The 18,592-nt window shown below is 34.5% G+C and overlaps 1 protein-coding gene across 2 annotated transcripts in view; it reads left to right on the top strand.

The window, feature by feature from the left end:
* STARD13 (StAR related lipid transfer domain containing 13) overlaps positions 1–18,592 on the top strand; it is a 444,473-nt gene that overhangs the window by 65,526 nt on the left and 360,355 nt on the right. For both annotated transcript variants that reach the window (XM_081310721.1, XM_081310722.1), the window contains exon 2: positions 14,666–14,800. In XM_081310721.1, coding sequence (XP_081166847.1) covers positions 14,771–14,800 — 30 coding nt within the window. In that variant the 5' untranslated portion in view covers positions 14,666–14,770. The remainder of the gene's footprint in view (positions 1–14,665; positions 14,801–18,592) is intronic.

The raw sequence follows: 18,592 nt of genomic DNA, 5'->3' as shown, positions 1-18,592 counted from the left end.
AGCAATCCGGAACTCTTAAGTTATTCCATATTAGTTTTAACACCAACAGCATCAGTATCACCTAAGAACTGTTACTATCCTGCTCTACTTACTCCCAGATCTTCCCTCCCACTTATTAACTATGTAGTTGAGGCCCAGCAATCTTTTAATTAGCCTTTCAGAGAATTCTGACTCATGCACAATTTTGAGAACCAACAGTATAGAACAAACATCTAATGGCAAGTTAATATCAGAATTATAAGGGCTATTCCCTTTTACTACATATTTTGATACAGAAAGCACCATGCAAAAAAAAAAAAAAAAAAAAAAAAAACAGTGAAAACTAGTTAAATACTGTATGTAAGCGCTTCAGCTTCCAGGAAAAATGTTTACAGGCAAGAATTAAACATCTATCTCGATTTTGCTAAAATTGAGGGGCTTACTTTCCCTGTTTATCTAAAAGAAATGTTCCATGTAAACAAATCTATATTCAGAGTTTCTGAGGATTTTTTTTTCTTTTTTGTACCTGAGATAGAACCCAGGGCGCTTAACCTTTGAAGCACAACCCTAGGCCCCACTTTTTAACGTATCTTATTTAGAAACAGGATCTCAGCTGAGTTGCTTAAGGCCTGCCTGAATTGCGAAGCTGGCTTTAAACTCATGATCCTCCTGTCCCAGTCTCCAGAGTCGCTGGGATTACAAGCATACGGACCACGCCCAACCTCCATGGATAATTTTTAAAGCAAATTTTCTACTAAATTTTCTGCTGTTGGGTCTGGAACACCCCGCACGATTTTGTAACACCAGCTTAACAGACCAATGGAAACAAAAGCGGGAGCTAATCAACGCCACAAAGCCTGTGCCATCTCTCCACAGTGCAAAAGAAGGAGAGGCTCCCAGTTCCCAAAAGAGTAAAAAAAAAAAAAAAAAAAAAAAAAAAAAAGTGAAGTGGGAAAGGCCCAGTGAACGCGGAAGGGCTATTTTTTTCTGGGCTTGAAACTATAAAAGACAAATTTCCTTTCCGTCTGGGGTACTCATCTCTCCTACAAGCAGTTTCCGCTTCAGAATCCCCGCGAAAAGCATTCTGCGCGGGAACTCAGTGGGGCGGAGCCTCTGGTCCCTCCCTCCTCGCGGGAGAGAGAAAGGCAAGTCCGGGCCGCGGTTTCTCTGGAAGGTTCGGAGAGTTAAGCGCGCGCCCCCTCCGCGGGCAGCGAGAAACTCAGCACCAGATGGCGCTGCAGCACCGAGAGCCAGAGTCTGGGCCACTGGGGAAATGGGAACAGGCGTCACCGGATCCTTTCCTTCGCGTCCGTAGCCGGAAATGTGCGCGGGCGCCAGCCTCTCGTCCCGGATATTAAGACTTCGGGAGCGTTCCCGCGTGAGGGCGGGGATAGTACCGGAACCAAACGGCGACCGTGGGGCCTTGGGGCGGAAGCCCGGGGTGGTGCCTGCAGGTCCTGATTTCCGGTGCTCGCGCCACGTTCGGGCGGGAGCGCGGGGAAGGGGAGCGGGGCGGGTTCTCTCCCTGCGCTTGCGTAGTTTAGGATGCCGGCGCCCGCCGCCGAGTGTCTTTCTCCATTTTTGCACGTTTGCTGGTCCGCCAAAGCGGAAATGGTGGCGTAATAAGTGTTGTGTGTGTTTTTCCCCCGCCCACTGGGTTCGGTTTTCTGGCTGGGAGTCAGGGTTCTGGAAATCTTTGTGGAAAGCCAATGCTATATGAGGTAAAAACTCGAGCTGTAGTTTTCCTCGTAATCTTAAGCGATCCAGATATGCGCTGGGCGCGGTCCCAGACTTTCCCTCTAAGTCTTTCTGAGCCTGCTTGACCCACCCGGTTGTTCCTTTAAACATTTATTCTGAGAAGTTTGGGGAGTCGCAAGGAAGATGGGTGTCGCGAGGCCAATAGGCTATTCATGTGGATCCGAGAACATTTTTAAGTTAAATACAGAAGGATGTCACAAAGTAATTTACTTACTTTGACTCCCGTTTTTTATTTTTGTCAGAATGAGCAGTTTTGTTTTCAGCCTTTTAGGGTACGGCTTTGGACACTATCAGTTTTTGTTAACTATGGGAAAGCCCCCTGTGCAAATGTGTACCCGAAGAAAATTTTGACTTTTTTCCACTTCTGTGCTGTCCTGGCGAGCCCCTGTGCCTGTATGGACTTTTCCTAGGGATGGATCTTAGTGGCGCTTCAGAGTACATTGGCTTTGTTCTTAAGTCCAGCGGGGGAGCAGCCAAGTATGTTGCAAAAAGTAAAATCTTTGTGAATCTGTATCCATCTTCTTTTAATTTTATACTGATTCTAAAAGTGTTCGCTGTGCAAAGTGCCCAGTTCCCCCAGAGAGTGTTTTCAGCTTTGGTGGACAATTTTTAGAATTTCAAAGCACTTCTTAAAATGCTACTTGTGAAAGAGCAAAAGGAATAGAGAGTTTAAAGTAAACTGAAAAAGAGTGGTGACCTGCAGATTACAAGAGTTATATGGTCTGAAGTGGCCAAATAAGGACATTTTAGTTTTTTGTTTATTTTTGTTTTTTTTGCAACAATCTTTTTAATAGTTTTGGTAGTACATGTTGTGAAGGGAGCCATCCGGACTTGAGTAATGCCATGGCACATATTTATGTAAAAGCCAAAGGGGGAATATGGGCAACACCACAGTGTCATTCAGGAGTGCTGAGAAATGGCACAAGGAGACAAGATGTCCAGGGAGTAAAGAAAAACCATAATGGAAGATAATAGAAAACATGTGAAAGCGAAGGTCACAGCTAAAGCCAGAAAAGGTTAGTGTGGAAGACAGAAAAATAGTATCTAGACCTCACAATGAATGTATGGAATGAAGGAATAAGTATTTCATCGTTGGATATTTCAGCTTTGGCTAATCCCCATCTCTCGGACTTTAACTTCTCTATATAGTCTCATCTTTCCTGGATTTCATATCCAACCAACCTTAAATTGAGGAATTACTTCATATTATCATCAATATACTGTAATTTGCATAACTCTCAGAAATAGTGGTAATTAAGTCACTCCTGTGCAAATAACCTCAACTCTTGACCTTCAGCACTTAACTTTCCTGGCAAAACACAAACCATGGACAAACTCGTGCATTTATGGTTTTTTGTGCTTGCTCCCAAGCAGCTTAACAATTGGGTAGACATCTAAATGGGCTTTCTACATTGATTAGCCCTATTATTGCTTTTCCCTAGTAATTTTATTTTCTTTCTCTAAACAAAATATTTCATTTTTTTTCTTCTTCAAATTACAGACTTCCTCCTCAACTTAATGGCTTTGTCTCATGCCTTATTGAAAAAAGAATTATTGAGCATAAACCAAGAACTCTTACATTGCCACCAATCCATCTACATCTGCACTCTTCAAACATCTGTTTTCTAGTTAAACGGATGCCAGGTCTTTCTATCACAAGGCAACACTTAGTATTTTCAGACTTCAGTTGATTAATCATTGATGAGCATATGGATTTACCTCGTTTTTGTGACCTGTATATACAAAACTTGCCTATTTTTAATCTGAGTTGTTGGTTTTAACTGAATATTGTAGGAGTTATTCACATCTTACATAAGTACTTTTTTGTCAGAGGTATATGTTGTGAATATTTTTTTCCAGTGTGTAGTTTTCATTTTAATGATAGTGTCTTTTGAAGAGGAGCGTAAATTGTATTTTTCTAGGTATTTGTAATTATCCGGATACTCAACTTCATTAGCATGAAGCTATTCATAAGATCCTCTTTTTAGTATTCACTATGTAGAGTCCTCCATAGATACCTCCAATATGAAAATATGCAGGTATTCGAACTTCTTCTAGAAAATGGCATGATATTTGCACATAACCTATATATGCACTCCTATATTCTTTAAATCAACTCTAGGTTATTTAAAATAGCTAATGCAATGTAAAAAATACCATGTAAGTTGTTATTTTATTCTATTTTTTAGGGAATAATGACAAAAAATAAAGTCTACATGTTCAGTAAACACATTAAAAAAAAGTATTTTCCATCAACAGTTAAATCTGTGAACATGGAATCCATGGGTACAAAGGGTTGACTGTACTTAATTTATGCCTCTGATCTACTTAAAGTAATTTTTCTGTATGCTTTAATAACAAGAGTCAATATACATGTTTTTCAAAATAGGAATCCAGTTATTCTGTATGTATTCAAAAAGATCATCCTTGGGGCTAGGGTTGTAGCTCAGTGGTAGTGTTTGCCTAGCAAGTGTGAAGCACTGGGTTCAATCCTCAGCATCACATAAAAATAAATAAATAAAAGGTATTGTACCCATCTACAACTAAAAATATATATATTTTAAAAAGGCCATCCTTTAAATCCATAGCACCTTTGTCAAAAATCAGTTGATTTTCTGAATCTTTATTCTCTTTAGTTCAATTAGCATGTCTTTCCTTAAGCCCATGCCATACTATATTGATTAATATTGCTTTACAAATCTTGAAATAAGATAATGAAAGACATATTCTTTTTTCTTAAAATTATTTATTCTAAATCCTTTGCATTTTAATATGAATTTTAGAATCAAAGTTTATATTTTTCCAAAAGCCTGCTGAGATTTTGATTGGGTTTTTGTTGAATCTCTTCATCAGTTTGGAGAAAATTGACGTCTTAAAAATATAGAGTTTTTCAAACAATAAACAAGGCAAATATCTTCATTTATTTTGGTATCTAATTGCTGTTTTTAATTTTCAGTTTATAGATCTGGCACTGATATTGTTAAGTTTATTCCTAAGTCATAGTTTCTTTAAATTTTACAACTATATTTTATAATTTTTAATTTAAATTTCCAGTTACTTATTTGAATTATATTTTTCTAGAATTTTCATGTCATCCTTATGTACAGATTCTACTTTAGTGAAATTCTATAGTTTGTGCCTGATAATTCCTATATTTGGATTATCTATACATCTTGTTTCTATTGTCTTTATCTTATTCATATTTTTTGGTATACATAGAAATTCTGAATGGAATGCTGTTTTTGTTCACAAAAAATTGTATTCAGAAGGAAGTTTTGCACTTTTATAAAAGATTTACTTTTGCATCTATTGGGAAGTAAACTACGAGCAGAACACCTTAATCTAATGAAGGGTTGAGATTATTTCAAACTGCTTTTCCATTTTTGTTAGCCCTGGTCTATTTCAGACTCTTTCTTACTCCTGGGATTATCCTTTACGTGTACCAACTAAAAGCCTGAGGTGTTTTCAAATCTCCACAGTGGGCCCTAAAATCTTAATTTTTATTTTCTTAGAAACATAGGTCTCCTGAAAGCTCTTCTCAGTTAATCTTCTTATTAGCTATCATTTTCTGCATTTCTTCTCAACCTCTGGAACATTTTCCAAAATGGCAAATTAAGTCAGGGAAAATACAGTTGGAATATAAGCAGACTTTTCTGCACCCTTCTTCATGATCTTACCTCTCAAGATACCTTCAGAAAAAATCCTTTTTGTATTTTACTCAACTTTTCTAGTTTTCCACAGGAAGATGTGTTTTATTTAAATTTTTTTTGAATGGGACATTTTTCTGCATATCAGTATCACCATTTTTGTCTCCAATCATCAGAAGCAACTAGAAAGATACAACATTAGCTTTTTGTCTTGATTCTGGAGGTGTTTGTAGATCCTCTTAGAAGTGATACCCCCTTGCCACAGGTGGTTTCCTGGGAAATACCCTTAGTTCTCTTTAAGGTTTGTCTAAGTCTACCTTCTGCATGGGGAAGCACCCTCTGCTCTTCCTTCTGAGAGACCAGCATGTTTAGTTTCCACATAAACTAAACATGACAGTACTGTAGCTGTAAATTCAATATGTCACCTTTGGTACTCTTACAAACATATGTTCTAGTCAAGCAGGAAGAAATTTATCCTTTTATTTATCTTTTATAGATATCAGCAAAGAAATATGCTTACCAGAGAATGGGTGTGATTTGTTACCTTCATGTCAAGAACAATTACATAAAATATTGCCCACAGGTCTGTAGGTGTCCTGTAGAAAGATCTGAATGATCAGGACATAATCCCAAATCCTCTACTTTCTGCATGGGTAGGTAGATTGAGTAAATTATTTCCTTTTTCTGAGTCTCCATTTCCCTTGTTGATCAAACAAGATGTCCACATTGGGAGATTCCTGTTAGGTTTAAAAAGATACTGTATAAAGTGATACATGATATGTTCTGTTATTATTCATAAAGTTATTTATATAGAAAGGCCGTTTTAACTTTGGAGAGAAGAGCCATAACTTGTCTACATAGCAGTAATATTTCAGAACCCACAGTTTCCAGCTTGCTGCTCATAATATAGTTTAATTTAGTAAACATTGATTTGGTCTCTATTAAATGCAGAACACTACACTAAAAAACTAGGATGCAAAACCTTTGAAATAATAACCTGTCTCAGCTATGTTAACATCTTGTCCATTTTATTGAAAACCGTGGTCAGTTGTTCTGAAACAGTTTTATCATCAATAGGATTTAGGTGTCAGACATTTTGGTGTTTGCTCTCTTGCTATTTAATGCATCCTGAAATAGGTTTTATAAACCTAAAATAAAATTTAATAAAACAACCTAGACTAAAATTTCAGCTACACTGTGAATAGCACCCACTTGAATTTCATTACTAACAAACCTGTAGTATAATACCATGATGCCTTTTCACTTAGAAGGCTATATGACAAAATGAGACCTGAGATCTGCTCCAACATATTAATAATTAATTTGTTACAGGGATTGGAGGAAAGACTGTCATCAGACGTCAAATGAAAGTTCTCCTGTTCAGTGTGATGACAGAAGCAATTTCTTCTTTCCTTAAAGAGGAAAATGAAGTTGTTTTATAGTAGACTATTCATTGAAGGGCTTTCTGTCAGGTTTTCCCTGTTAAGTTTGCCCTTAGAATTCTCCATCCAGATAGACTTGAAATCTCCTTGAACACAAGACACTCAGCTTTAGTTATTATGTCTACCCATCCCTATTGTCTACCTAATTCTTACCCTACTAAGAGAACAAAATAGTTATGCAGTATATAAAGAACAAGTAATTTAAAACATTCTCATATCCAATAGGAGATCTTCCTGTGATAAGAAAATATATTTGAGAATCCAATAATCTATTCCCTGAGCTTGACTTTCTTCATTTGGAAGTTCATTTCATTTTCACAGCCCATAGAATAAACAAATACAGCTTGGAACATTCTTATATTTATTGACCAGAATATGATCCAAATGATGTTGCACTGTTGAAATTACCTCATCTCCTTACATGGATTATATTGTGTATATATGCACAGAACCTAGAGGGACATGTCCAACTAAGCTTCTTGTGACTGGATGACTTTGTTTTTGCTTTTTTTTTCCTGTAATGTACAATTTACTTTTAAAAAATAAAAATTATTTTAAAAACCAAAAAAAAAATACACATGGATTCAATCCTCAGTATCTATATGTGTTTATATGAGTGTGTTTGTGTGTGTGTGTATAATATATGAATGATGTTTTTTTTTGTATATATATATATATATATATATATATATGATATAATGGCATGTGATGTAATGGCAAACAATTTAGTCGTCTTATCCACCATTTCCATCTTGCTTCACCATTTTGTTTTACATCTCTGCAATTTTCAGTATACTATGTCACAGATTTAACCTCATATATATTGAATTTATTTACATGCACACAGTGAGAAAGGAAATGTCAAACCTAGAGTCACTTTCCCATAACCCCACTCTATTAATGTCTCAGAAATTACCAGATGCTCTTATTTCACATCCTGATGAAGCCTAACTGAGATGTTAAGTCTGACCTCTATGTGTTCTATATGGGATTGCTCAATCCTCCCACATTCCAATAGTTTAAGTATAGATTTTCTGGCAGTTATCTTGCCTTTTATAATGTTCTTAGATGGAATCAGTAAAACAAATGTGCCTTTTCTTTTCCTGAATGGGGTTATTATAGAGAAATATGAAGAAGCCATAAATAAGGGTGCAAAGTTCCCTTTATCCCCAAAGCACAAATAGTCTTATTGAGGGCTGGAACATATTTACTCCAGCTTTTGTGATAAGAGAAGGAATATAAGTTTTTTATGTTCAAAATAAATTTGACCTTAGTCAAAAACAACTAACTATATTGAAGAACTCTCTCCTCTTTTAAAGCAAGCCTTTGTTATAGCTCTTTAATTCATATAATTGAATTATTTTAAAAAATCAAAAGAATAAACTGACTTTCAATTTTCTGCTTCTTTCAGGTTTTTGTTCTATATTACTAAAATATAATACATCATTGATTGCAGTTGATTCTCTGTGGTGCAACTTAAAATAGAGCATATCATTTATTTAAGTGTATTAATTTGAAATTATTACAGTTAAATAATGATTCTAAACTGTTTTTAAAGCATCAATATTAAGCCAAAAGGAAGATTTGTGGCTAAAATTTCCATTCTGTGCTTTTTTAACTTTTATTTTTGCTAACCATATTCTGATTTGTATAATCAACTCATTCTGCTTCTCATATTTTGTCCATAATTTGGAAAAATCATTAATTAGAAAAAAATGAGATCTTTCATTGAGAAAACCATGCATTTTAATTTTCTTCAATTTCCATATTTGGAGTTAATGTTTGATCTCTAGCGAATAGTTTGATAGCAGATGACCCTAACTTACATAACAATGAAATAAAATTAAGTTTTATAACATAAATGTTAAAACAGGCACAATCCAACCAGGCACTATGATGCACACCTTTAGTCCCAGCAGCTGAGGAGGCTGAGGCAGGAGGATCACAAATTTGAGGCCAGCCTCAGCAACTTAGTGAGGACCTAAGTAACTTAGTGAGACCCTGTCTCAAAAAATAAAAGGGCTGAGGATGTGGTTCAGTGCTTAAGCATCCCTAACTTCAATCCCTGGTACCAAACAACAACAACAAAACAAGCACAGTGCTTACTCTCATGGTGCTTACGGTAGACATTTAGTTACTAAATTAAGAAAAATATATCTAAAAGACTACTGAAACTCTATAATCACTTTTAACATTTCCACTATGTATTCTATGTATAAAATAAATGTTAGAAGATGATCTTTTTCTCTATATCATTGTACACTATCACAAAATGCAGGCATTAAAAAACATCAAACATGGTTCCAAACATCTTTAAAACAAGAATTCATGACTAAATAATTGATAAGAGATTTTTTTTATGTTGAACTCCGAAGTTTATTTGTTGAATCACCCAGAAAATCTACACTCTGTCTTTCCTATTTTTCCTTGTCTTGTGGAGCATTTTTACAAAACTTAGAGACATCTTTACACATAGCCAAGTGTTATCATCCAGTTAAGTTATGGACTGTCATTAATCTTGCATACTAGTCCAAGGAAGATATTTCAAAAACCCGATTCCTCAAAATGACGGTTTTTAAAGGCCTACCAGTTTATGGTAGAAGATTCTAGGACATAAATAATGAAACATTCTATTCATAGTAAGAAATCTGAGAATATAGAGAAAGTAAAAAGTATACTCAGATAACAAAAGGTGTGATTTTAAGTTTGTTGTTAGATTTTTCTTTGCCTGTCCCAAAGCATTTTTATGGTGATGTTATAGGTCTACTTATTTCTATTCATTGATCATTCATCAATTATTTTTGAAATTTTAAATATACAAAATTCTGAACAGTATTATGATTAATATAAAGTAAGTATAAGATATGTCCTTCCGTTTTAGAAAGAGTAATTCGAGAAAAAAGACACTTATGTAATGGGAACTACCTTATAATGAAGTATGCAGCTAGGGTATCTCTCAGACTGGTATCAAGAAAGAGCATAATAGTAGCTGCCATTTGTCTGTGCCCAGAGCTTTCTTTTTAGTCCTTAGAGTAAAGATCAGCATCACTGGGGAAATCATTAAGCCATGCATCTGTTTTGTGTACTTTCCTGTATCTATTGTAAAACCAAGATATTATTTTGAAAAAGCACACAGATACAAAGGAGGGAGCCAAAAGTAAGGGAAAGTTAATCTCAAATTAAGAAATATTGGAATACTGGTGACTATTATCCATGCATAAAACTCTTTGGTATTTATACAGTCTCCCTGTATTTTTTTTTAACATTCTCCTTTGTAAAATACAACCATAAAAATAGAATCCACATCGTTCCCATTACCTACAGCAAAAAGTCAAACTCCCTAATGTTTGACTTCTTTATCTAGGGGTCCCCCATTCACCTTTCATACATCATTTACTGCCATCATTCCCTAGGCACCATCAGATGAAGTCAGATTAAAATCCTCACAGTGCCTTGAATATGCTGTATTTGTGTGTGTGTGTGTGTGTGTGTGTGTGTGTGTGTGTGCGCGCGCGCGCGCGCGTGCGCGCGCTTTTATGCCTTTGGGATTTTCTACCCCTGAAATAATACTATTTATCCTTCAAAACTGAGTTTAAAGGTTACCTCCTCCATGAACTTTTCCTTTTCCCTTAGGCAGAATAATTTGCTCTTTTGTCTATGTTCCCATACCATTTGGTACATAGTTTGGCTTGTAATATTATCTGTTTACATGACCCTTTCTCCCTAAATGAGAATCTTTAAGAAAATGTGTGAAATTCACTTTTGCTTTCATTGTACTTGGATAATACTTGGCATATGAGTGAATGAATGGATGTTTAAATGAGAAGAGACAAGAATTGGGAGGTTCCAAAGATGTACTTTTATTAAGAAAGTCTTTAAGTAATTGAAACATGAAAATACCTAAATTAACTATATACAAGTGAAAAATAAAGCATGAGACTTCAAAAGTGTGTTTTATATGTAACTAGGTAGAACTGGACATCAGTGTCCTTGTATTCTCACATCTCATTTTTATTCCATTAGTTCTATATCCATTGTCAATGGAACACACTGACATGAAGACATTTGGGTTCTTCGATTAACATGGCTCTAACTTTCTCCTTAGTGTGTTCATGTTGGATCCCTGTTGATTTTTTTAATAGTACTTCACCCATCAGAAAGGATATAGTCCATAGCTCTCACAGAAAATATAACATAATTAGATTTCTAGCTTCCTGAAGACCTGGCTGTGTCTTGGGTAAAATATGAGCTAAAAATAAAATGGGAAGTAACAAATAAAACCTTATGAGTAGGTCCTGTTAACATCCTTAATGAGACAAGAGACATTGAGAGGTCAAGTAACTTGCGAGGTCACACAGACAAAATAATAACAGGAATCATGATAAGAATATAGACAGCAACCTGCTTTCACTACACTAATTTAAATCACTAAATAAATGGTAGTTAGTGAGAAGGAAAAGAAGGATCTTGTGAGTAGCAATAGAATATATGAAAAACTGGAAGGCCTCTTTGTTTCTCAGATCTGGAGTGCTGTGATATATTTTTAGTCATTCAGCAGTAAGTACATTAGTCTCCATTATAGGAAGAACTGAGCTTAGAAATATTGACAAAGATTAATTCAATGCAAATTATTTTAGCTTAGCTTGGGAAAAGCTATCATATGATTACATTTTTTCATGATGTTTTTAATGTTCTCTGAAGGTTAATTACGCAAACTTTTTTTTTGACATGTAAGATAAATCTACATGAAAATAAATAACAAGGACAATGTTCAGCATATGCTAAACTCTGACCTTAAGCTTCACTTCATTTAAAGTTGGAAATCGCAAACTAATTATTTTGGATATTAATATTCAGTTAACTGACAAAAAGTAAGGAGATATTTTGGTTAATATTTAATATTCTAAACATTGTAATACATGGATTTTAAAAATACAAATATTTTGTTTTCTTCTAGAAAGTTTAATATCTTAGTCTTCAGTTTCTAAATTACATCTAATTAGTAGGATTCTTCTTTGCAAATGAGGAAGTTAAAGAATGACATGCTAAATTTTTAATTTTATATAAATATTAAAACATAATTTTAGAAGAGTAGAACTTATTTTAAATGCTTATATTCTCATATTTCTGTCTTTTATTTTGAAAGAAGAACGAAATGAGTCAAGAATTTGCTCCTTATCTCCCCAGCCTCAGATAGTCAATAGTTCACTACATAATTTTTTGGTATATTTGCATTAAGGTGTATTGAATATCTTAGAAATTTTTTTTCCTAAGCTTTCTTCTTATAAAACTTGGGCATATATTAGAAAGGTAATTTTATTGTTCATTTTCTGTAATTCATAGTTGATTTCCTTTTATGGCTTATTTGTATATAGATGGAAATATTCTGTGATATTTATCACATCAGTGAAGTCTAATATTCTAGAGTTTATACCTATTCATAGCAACCTTAGAAAATGACTATATTGATAGCATTTAAAATTTTTTGGTGTTACTTTTTCTGTGTGTGGAGGGGGTAGCCAGGGGAGAAGAATAAATGAAGAAGCATTATATGACTAATATATGAACTACAAAAATTAAGGAATGGATAAAGACTCAGAGAAAAGAATAAAATTTAAAAAATGTTATTAATCAAAAATTAATTCCCATGGAGTTATGAAGCCTGAAGGAAATCTTGTTTAGTTATTCGCAGTAATAAAGATATTAAATTAATCCCTTTGAATTATATACTTTAAAAAAATCTAGTTTCAGAAGAACCTAAAAATATAAGAAAAATATCACTAAGGAACCAAACCTAATAATTTTCTCTGACTGTGTCACTTTTTTCCACAAAGAAGGAAACAGGTTTTTTGTTTTTTGTTTTTGTGTGTTTTCCTTTTGACCTCTGGGGCTTGTCCTTTGTAATGGTTCTAAAGGAACACTAAAAAGGATTACCATTACTGAAAACTCACATCACATCGTCCTCAGAGGATCATTCCTGAAGCAAAGACAATATCTTCATTTTATCTATTTTATAGATCCATTATTCCCTTATCCATTTACCTATCATAACAATAGCTAATATTAATTCATCACTTACCATGTGACAGGTATTTTAAAAGTGTTTTATGCATATAAACTCTTTACAATCCAGGAAATGCAAAGTATGTTTTTTTTTAAGAGAGAGTGAGGAGAGAGGGGGGGGGGAAGAGAGAGAGAGGGAGAGAGAATTTTTTAATATTTATTCTTTAGATTTCGGCAGACACAACATCTTTGTATGTGGTGCTGAGGATCCAACCCGGGCCGCACGCATGCCAGGCGAGTGCGCTACTGCTTGAGCCACATCCCCAGCCCCGCAAAGTATTATTCTAGTTTTACAAATAATTTACAAAGAGGGAAAGTAATTTACACTGCTTACATGATTACACTGCTAGTTAGTGTCAGAGCCTAGGTTTGAACCTAACACTCCAGCTACTGAGTTTGCATACTTAACCATTCTTTTGTTCTCCCAGTACAATGTTTTGGTCTGTTTTCTTCTGCTTTACTGAAATATCTGCAGAGTGAGTAATTTATAAACAAAAATTTATTTGGCTCATGGTTCTGGGGATTGGAAAGTCCAGAAGTATGGTCCAGACATACTGGAAGGTAAAGACCTTCCAGCTGTGGCATCCTGTAGGGGAAGGTGGAAGGGCAAAAAGCATGTGTGAGAGACTGACAGAGCAAGAGGGATCTGCTTTTAAGCAAGTCCACTTCTACAATAAAGGCATTAATTTAGTTATGAAAGCAGAGCCCTGGCCCTCATCACCTGCTACCTCTTAAGGTCCCATATCTTAATACTTTTATAATAGCAATGAAATTTCCACATGAGTTTTGGAGAGGACCTTCAAACCATAGTGGTAACTGTAAAAATCAACTAAAATTTAGAAAAAGTCACGGAAAACAAACAATTACTTGTTTATTTAACAAATATTTATTGAATGATTGCTCTGTTTCAGACAGTGCTAAGTTCTTGGTAGTAAATTAAGGCTTGTCTTTACTTTCATAGAGTTTACAATTTAATGAAGTAGTTAATTATTCAATAATAAGAATGCTAGACATAGTTTTAATAGAAGTAGTACAGGAATACACAGAAATATCTACCAGAAGTAATGCAATACTTCTCAGAAGCAGTGATGATTAGGCTGAAATCTAATATAATAAGATTATTTATCTGTCTTGCTGTTGAGTCTGTCTAATCTAAAGTCTAGGCCCTTCCAATTCAACGTTATAATTAAGAACACGGTGGCTATAATATCAAATTCTTTTCACATGTGCAAGAGTCTAAGTCTGATAATAAATTTGAATGACTAAATATAATAGTGTTATATTAAAACATATATTGCCAAAATTCAATTGTGGAAGAAACTGAACAACACAAAAACCAATGGAAGAAATGAAAGAAGTTATGTTTTACATGTATATTTTTTCATGGCTATAAATGTATATTTTTTCATATACCATAAATGTAGCATTTATTTGTCAATTAAAAAATGAATGAATAACAATTATAACACTTTGATCTTGCTGTTTATAAAAGTTTTCAAATATGCATGTATAGTATTATATAGTACTTTGATAGTTTAAAATTAGTTTTAGTTTATAAATAAGTTTTCTGGCTTTACTAGTGCTAATTACACTAAGGATAAATGTCTTTGGAAAAATTATTAATCTTTAAGAATATTTTTATATTTTATATTAATTTTCAAAGCTGTTATAATTTTAAAATGTATTTTTATTGATACATCTGTAATTACTTGAATTATTGTCTAGAAAAAGTTATTTATATGTGAAAAAAACCTGCTTAAATTTGTTATTCCATAGGATTCTATAAACCTGGAGATTACTTATAAAACAGAACATCAGGGGCAAAAAGTATTGTAGAACAAAACTGAAAACTTCAAGGATCTTGATGGTGTACCAAACCAGATGTCAACTGGAGCTCGACCAAAAACTAAGGTAAGGAGCTTTATTACAAAATACCTGGCAAGAGCATCATACCCCCTTATACAGTGCTGTTTACCAAGGGAAAATAAATTCACAGGTTTTTTACTTTCTCTTTGTTTTTAATTTAAATTATGGTAGACCATTTTTTATTACAACATGAGGGAATTTGTAATGAAAAAAATGTGAAGTTGTTAATATTTACAAACATTATGTAGTCATTAATATTTACAAAATAAGAAAAAATTTCTTTTCACTGTTGAGGGAGAATGATTAGTCCAAGGTGACAGGTAGAGCCAGAGTAAAGGACTGTATGCACTTCATTTAATTTCTCCAGTATTAGTGGAAAAATATGCTGCAGTTGCATTTCCTTGGCTATTATTAGAAAAGACTTCCTATTGAGATGGTTTGTTTCCCATGGTTCAGGTGTCCAGAACACATCTACAGGACATTAATTAAATAATGGATATTAATAAAACCCAGAGAATTTGTTGTTGTGTTTTTGATATAATAAAAATAAAGAAAAATTTACCAGCCTTTCTTACAGATATTTTGCAACTTTTAATCAGATTTGTAATTTTTTTTCTGAAAATTTAAAAATTTTTTTTCACTCTTTAAAAATTGAATCTGAAAATAGATATTAAGTCCTTACCAGTATTGGATGTATAAGGATGTTAAATAATAATTTACAAGATTTTATACAGGTGCTTATAATTCTTGATTTATGATGCTCTGGCTACTTTATGATGTAAAAGAGTAATAATCATCTTTTGAGTAAATATGAAGGTAACATTATGCATTATCCTGACAGAAAACAGGAGAAACTTTTAAAACTTATCTGAAGTGGGATAATTTAAGAGATTGCTTTCAAAGCTATGGGCAAGGTTAAGAGAAACAAGTAATTCCTAAGATGGTTGATTGCCAAGCAGTTTGCCCAGCAGATCTTTGTTCTTCAGGAGCAAATGTAGTCACAACCAAACTATAGACTGACCAAGAATAAACTAAGAGAGCTGCTTCTAACCTTCTGACCTTCTGGGACTCAAATTGACTAAATTCATGGAGAATCAGAGGGAAGAGCACTTGATTGATGCAGGGAATTTTTAGGACAGTGAAACTACTTTGTATAACTATATAGTAGTATATACATGTTGTTGTACATTTTTTAAAAATCCTTTGAACAACAGCAAGAGTGAAGCTTCATGTAAATAATGAACTTGGGGTGGGTATGACGTGTCAATATAGGATTATCAGTTGCAACATATGTACCACTTAGTTGGGGAATGTTTGTGGTGGGGGAATGTATGCGTGTGGGAGGTGGGGGAGACTTGGGAAAGCTCTGTATATTCCTCTCAATATTTCTGTGAACCTATAAGGTCTCTAAAAAGTGAAATCTATTTTTTAAATGTTTTCTAAATTAAAAAAGAAAAATATAGTACATCCTATCTATTCTCTCTTTTGGTAAAGAATGATAGATAACATCAAACTTTTACACTCAACTTTCTTTTTAGATCATTCCTAGCTCAAGAAGAAAATATTTATTGCACGTCAATTGATTTTTTTTAAGATTAACAGTGAAAGTTAAAAAGGAGAAAACCATTATCTTTAGTGTGATGCTATAGTTCATTGCCTATTGCCTCTTAAGGGAATGTAATTTATTAAAGAGGCATTTGGGACCTCTCTTAGTTGTTTTCCTAATAGTACTTTTTAATTTTTTAAATTCTCATTCCTTTTTTAAATTTTTACACTAAGCTAATAATTATTCTTGGACAGATGATTTATTTCCAAATTAGCTCATTCAGGATAAGAACAGAATAACTATATAAGTTATAATATAAAAACATTGGAGAATATTTAATTTCCCAACCCATTCATAAGATCATAATCTAAGTCCTCAGTCATCTTAGTGACACAAGGAATGGAGAAGATACATATGTATCCTCAGATATTGAAACTGGGATCCATTTTGGCCTCTGAAAATATTTTTCTGTTATCTGTTGTCACTACCAACAGTGTCATAGGTATTCCTTCTAAGATATTTGCCTGTAAATAGGTAGCACATGGGACAGGCAGGGGCCCCCTTGGTAGAGGAGTTCTTGATTGTGTTCTGCCTGTGGATCCTTAGGCAAATAGATAATAGATTATGAAAGCTTTCTTGCTGTTTTCCTACTCTAGGGAACAATCTCTAAAAGCTGGCTCATTTTTGGTTCCTCTGTATACGTCATGAACTTAGAGTCTCCTTGATAGAGAAAGATTGCCATAGGCTAAATTTTTTTCAAAATAAGAAACAAATATTTCTGCACAGATTTCTGATTTATGGTGGCCTAATGTGAGTTCATTTGTGTGACTTATTATCATTGTTATTTTCTCAGACTAGTCTGCAAAACCCACTTTTATCCATAATATATCTAATGTGTAAAATTCACTGTCCTGTAGAGCATGTCTGATGAATATTTTTTTTTAATGTAGCTGTGATTGCTGAATACTGAGGGGCAAGGCCTCTTGTAACTTTAGACAGTGCCCCCCCCCCCCCCGGCTAGCACTACACAGAGAATGGAATATGAAGGTCTTATTGCATGTGTCTTTTTGCTTATTGTCTTATTGCTTGTGTTAATTAGCTTTCCGTTACTGTAACAAATATCTAAGATAATCAACGTAAAAAGATGTAAGGTTTATTTTGGAGGTTTCACTTTGTGGTTGTTTGGCCTGTTACTTTTGTTTCTGTGTCTAGTCAGTATATCATGTTATGAATGCACAATGGAGGAAGCCTTCACCTCATAGGCAGAAGAAAGAGTAGAGCTCTGAGGTCTTAGACCCACAATGACTTGAAGTTTTCCCACTAGACTCCACCTCCACTATATCCCAATAGAGCCACAAGCTGAGGACCAAGCCTTTAACACATGTGCTTTTGGGGAACATTATCCAAACTACAGCATTGCTTATCAAGATTTCAAGGCACTTTTAGTACAAATTTCCGAAGTTCCAAACATGGTTTGTACCTTGGTAGGACAACTCATTTCTATTCATCTCAGATATCAATCCCTAGGGTCAAAGTAAAGCATGATAGTTGTTAACAGTAGCTACAGTATAAGTGAGTTACAAAAACAGTTCAAGACTAACACTGTGCTTAAATACTCCCATCAAACACAAGAACCAGGTATCTCAGTTTAGACATCAGGTCAGAGCTGCCATGTATACTCAAGGGCCCCCTTTTCTAATTTGCACAAAGATACCTTCTTCTTACCAAGCTTTTAGTCCCTAAGATGGTGAATACCAAAGAAGATGTGTTTTTTAAATATTTATGAAAAATATCACATGGGCTAGATAGGCTATGAAATGGCTAAAGGATGGTCTAGACCATGTCAACAGAAATGACAAAAAGCCCAAGGTGTGAACTATAAATTTGGCCAAGTTGCCAAGCTGATAAGTCTTTTAAAAAGTAATCCAAGGCCACAGGGGCCCCAGTTGAAAATATGACACTACCCTGGTTCTGGCTCTCAGCTTTCAACCTGAAAGAGCAGGCCAGGCACATTTCTGAGGTCATCCATTCATGAGTAGCTTTTGAATTATGTTTAGTTCACAGCTCATGAGTGTGGAGCAAAGAGGATTTGTTGATGCTGGTAGCTGTATCCTAGGAAGAGATCAACAGGGTATGGACTGGCCAGTTCCACATGATCTACCTCAAGAACCTGCATCTTCAGTCCTCATACTCCTACTGAGAGCCCTTGGTCTCTGGCTGCCATGGCATTTCTAACTACCTGGTCTGATGCCTCTTGAACTAAGTGTATCAAGTCTTGAATTTTAAATCTC

Source organism: Spermophilus citellus (assembly GCF_964194105.1).
Source record: "Spermophilus citellus genome assembly, chromosome: 1".
Taxonomy (NCBI): domain Eukaryota; kingdom Metazoa; phylum Chordata; class Mammalia; order Rodentia; family Sciuridae; genus Spermophilus; species Spermophilus citellus.
This window is presented reverse-complemented; position numbering and strand designations above follow the sequence as displayed.